The sequence below is a fragment of the Cystoisospora suis genome (assembly GCF_002600585.1).
Source record: "Cystoisospora suis strain Wien I chromosome Unknown contig_3554, whole genome shotgun sequence".
NCBI lineage: Eukaryota > Apicomplexa > Conoidasida > Eucoccidiorida > Sarcocystidae > Cystoisospora > Cystoisospora suis.
In genome coordinates, this window is record NW_027156349.1 from 8279 (window position 1) to 12674 (window position 4396).

General features: G+C 49.9%; 1 protein-coding gene across 1 annotated transcript in view; it reads right to left on the reverse strand.

Annotated features, from left to right (window-relative positions):
* The window catches only part of CSUI_006900 (high molecular mass nuclear), a 7916-nt gene extending 4941 nt beyond the window's left edge, over positions 1 to 2975 (reverse strand). Inside the window, exon 1 of the mRNA XM_068067050.1 lies at positions 381 to 2975. Within this exon, the coding sequence (XP_067920974.1) occupies positions 381 to 1598 (1218 nt within the window). The 5' untranslated portion in view covers positions 1599 to 2975. The remainder of the gene's footprint in view (positions 1 to 380) is intronic.
* Positions 2976 to 4396: the final 1421 nt, after the last annotated feature.

Below are 4396 nucleotides of genomic sequence, written 5' to 3' on the forward strand. Positions count from 1 at the left end.
GGGGGGGGGGGTACATGGAGAAAGGTGGACGGTGCTTCCCGTGAGAGATCGGCCAACTATCTGTGGATCTACCCCGAGGATGCATATACCTCCTATATCAAGCTAGGTCTACGTGATATACCTATACAAATATAGGTATATAGATATAGAAAGTACTCCTATATATTCATGACGACGATATTTCTATAAGATGTACATTCCTTTCATAGCCACACATCCAATCTGACACTAGTTTGTGTATTACCTATCTAGTGAAGAGGTCCCTGTGTATCTCTACATGCAAGTTGTATGGCAGGACCTGAGCGTACAGAGATACATCCGCCTATAGAACTTCGACAGGAGCACCTGCATCTCTCTCTCTCTCTTCCCGTCTCGCATACCTGCAACTCGGCCTCCTTCTTCAATAAGGCCGCAGCTGTAGCTTCCTCGTGTTCGATGAGACCATCATAGAGTCTCCTCCCACCCGCTGATATACCTCCATAGCCCTCTCCTGTCCCTGCGGCCGCCATTGTATAAGAAGTTCTACCTGGACCTAATGCCACGCCTGTCGCAGGTGTATCGACAGTTACCTTCTGTCTCTCTCCTCCTGAAGATGTATAATAGTAGGTATGACCTGCCGGGAGAACCTCCGAGGCACCTCCCCCTGTCGCCGCTCGTATAGGGTGTTGTTGTGGCTGTCCATGAGACGTATAGTAACAAGTAGAAGCAGATGGAGGAACAGCTCCAGGTGATGTATCATGTATGGTGTATGTGGTTCGAGGAGGGGGTGGGACAGAGGCATATCTTGGTTTGCTTGCCGCATGTGTATAGACAGTATGGTAGTAAGGTGTCTGAGACCTCATCATCATGTCTCGGGCAATCGAGGCAGGAGATTTCAGAGGGTTGCCGTAGGGGTCTTGCTCTTCTGTCTGAGAAGCATAGACATAAGCACCTGGAGAACCCGTCCAAACATCTGCGTCGGTCTCTGAATAGGATCGAACAAGAGGGGGAAGAGGGGGAGAAGAGGAGGTGAGAAGATGCCTAGGTGATGAGACATACGCTGGTGTAGGGGGGGGAAAGAGAGCTAACCGACTATAAGGCGTTCTTCGTATGGTACGATAGCGTCGGGGTCGAACGCTAGCACTTTGACTTCGAAGAGGGCTACCAGGAGGAGAATAACAAGAGACAGGCTGAGAAGAATAAGGAAACTCACCCCTTCCACCGTCGCAAAAGTTCAAGAGTGTATCGATAAAGCCCATGAGGAAAGGCACGTGACAAAGAGATTGAGGTTGTGTATGGTCATGAATTTCATCTACAAGAGTCGGCTCGACACAAGGAGGATGAGAAGAAGAAGAAGATGCAGCAGGAGAAGAGCTACCGGATGTTGACGGGGGGAGGGGAAGAAGAACAGGCGAAGAGGAAGGAAAAGACAATGGAAGAGCAGATGGCTGAGGAGAGTGGTGTTGGCCGGCTACCGCTACTCCGTGTGAAGGCGACGAAGGAGAACAAGAAGTAGAAGAGAAGGAGGCGGAAGGAGTAGCAGTCGGAGAAGAATTAGAGGGCAGTTGAGAAGAGGAAAGAGGAGTAGTGAAATAGACGAGGGGCGGTTCTAGAGGCATAGAGAGAAAGTCAGAAAGAAGATGAAGACAACAGGAAAAGAAGTCTCAAGACAAGAAGAAGGGTCAAGAGTCCCTCCTCTTTATTCTCTGTTCCCGGCCGTACCATACAAAACATCACTCATAAAAGCTGAAGAGACACCGGCCGTCTCTTCTCCGGTTCCTTAAAAGGCGTCAGGCGGCCAGTCGCTCTTTTCTTCTTTAGCTCGTCTCCGCGACGAAGCCTACGAAACCCATACCGAAGGACGCTCGCTTATCGCAGCTGTTCCTCGCCCCGGCAAGGATCTAAACTCCGTTCAAAAAACGTTGTCGCGCCCAAGAGGAAGACATCTTCCTTCTTGAGGGATATACAAGTCTCTGTAGATGAGGAAGAGGAGCCAGAGAAGAAAACGCCGAAGCTAGGGAGAGCTGGACTTCCCTGTAGCACTATGACAACGTATGCGTACAGCGAGATGAATGCTTTGCCGAAGCTGGCACATCTATCCAAAACAACGGGGGTTCTAATGATAGAGAATGTTCGCCGTCGTATTCTTGTAACTGCTGTTTGGTGCTCTCCTTTGGAGTGCACTCAACATACACAAGTGAGTCTGTCAACTCCTCCTGTTCAGGTGTACATACACTCCATCGACTGGGCGGGGTGGGAGGTAGCACCAGGCATCAGATGCCCTCAGCCCACGCAAGAAGAAGGAAATGAGAAAGTCGGAAAACTCATAAGAAGAAGAGTCGCGACTCTCCATCAATTCTTTCTCACGCATGAGAAATGTAGGTACGCCTTCGCGCTCGGGGAGAAAAAGAAAGTCCGAGGAGAGTCGAAACAACAAGGAAAGAAAGAAACCGCGGCTACAGCCAAGCGAGTGGGCGGTAGATTTCTGGCGGACGTGGGTCCTTAAGATGAAACAACACCCGCTTTCGTGAGGAGTTAGCTAGCTGTTCGACAGAGCACAAAAGCCTAATAAAGAGATTCGTCCTTGGTTTGCTTTCTTTCACCCTTCTTTCATCTTTCCTTTCCTCACTTTCTTCGTAGATACCTCGGGAGCCTGCTCACTCATTTTGAAAAAACTTCGGTGGCTAGCCGATCGATCAGGACACCCAGCCTCACTCAACGCGGTCGCGGAGGATAGATAAATCCTAGGAGGAAGAAAGACAGATACCGGATACAGCTTTACCCGCAAAGAAAGCGCCTTCAATCGATGAACTGAACGTCACTCACTTTTTGAGTCCCGAGACAAAGTCATAAACCAATCTCCAACTTTCATCCAAATGGGAAAAGGAATCAGAAATTCTTGCGGGAGAAAGAAGCTCAGTCAATCAATCATCGACAGCGATGCGGACCCCTCAAATGCAACACCACCACTAGCTTTCCTTCCACGATGATCATCGACGACGCTCTTTCGCGTTTTCACATCAAGCTACTTCTCACACAGTCCTCTTTGACCACCCGCCCTGGGGCTGTTCGCCTTCGCAACTAACTCCCCGGTAGTGGTCCGGCACTGTTGGTCAGCCCTACTTGTGTTTTGCTGACCCAGCCAGCCAGCCATCAGCTCTTCCTGTGTCACCCAGTGAACTACACGCATCGGACAGTCGGCGTGGCATCTGCTAGCTAGCTAAGACTACAGGAGGGGGCAATGGATGAGTCGATCCGATCGGGTCAATTCTCCCAGGTAAAATGCCGGTCCTTGCAGGAGGAGATGGGCTCTTTTGAAGGTTCACCGAGAAGACTACTATGTCGAAATGCACTTCTCTGTATATAAACACAAAGTAATAAGACTACTAGAAACATTCTACGGAAGAGTAGAAAGGTCGTCGATGTATACCGTCCAATGCGGGAGACTCATACGGGTAAGGCAGCGGATCTTTACCGAGTGTCTCCTCGCCCGACGGGATCTTAGTTAGTTACTCGGCTCAAATGAGAGAAACCCAGACAAATTCACGAGCTATAACTCCTTCCGAAGCTCCAACAATGCAAGGAATGCTCCTGCACCCACAGGACGGGACCGAGGCCATGTGTAGGTTGTAGTCCGCATACAGATCGTCTCCCCCTGCTTCCCACCTGATATGCGATTTGGAGTCAATTCATCCTCTCTGCTCTATCATCCCCTTGGAGACCCGCCACGGCAGTGATGCTAGTAGCCTTCGCCGGTTTCAGTGTGGTGAAGGTGTGTTCTGTCCGGAGCGTCCGTAGCTACTGAGTTGTTCGTGTGTCTCTATCGAGCGACGTGAAACAAGAATCTGGAGGTCTTTTCAACATAAGAAGCGATAGCTCCTCCTAGATATCTTAGGACAAAAAGCGTCCATCGACTCTGGAAGTGAGCACCTGAGTTGCTCAAGGCACGGACATCGAGGTGTAGACAGAAGAACACCCATGTCTATGACACCTCGATCTCTACCATCTGCGGAGGTATCCCTACTCCTCCACACAACGGACTCCTTTCCACTTTTCCTTTTTCGCTCTACATGTGCTAACTCGCTTCTTCTTCTTCTTCATTACTATCCTCCTTGACACAACTGACAAGGAACTGAAGACAATTTACCGGAGAATGACCGCCGCACGTCCCCTTCCATGGAGACATCTCCTTCCATAGCCCATTCTTTGGCTTCCCCGTCCCGGAAAAGTCTTTTCTCTTGCTTAGCCTTTCTTTCTACTGTCATGTCTCCTTCTCTCCCTTTCCTCTTCCGTGAGGTTTGGGTTTGGGACCGCAATGAACGCTTTACAGAAGAGTGCTCTCCAGACACAGGAACGACGGGGCGGGGAGGGTTGATTGATAAGAATGAATAGGAGAGAAAGGGGTGGCAAATGCTTG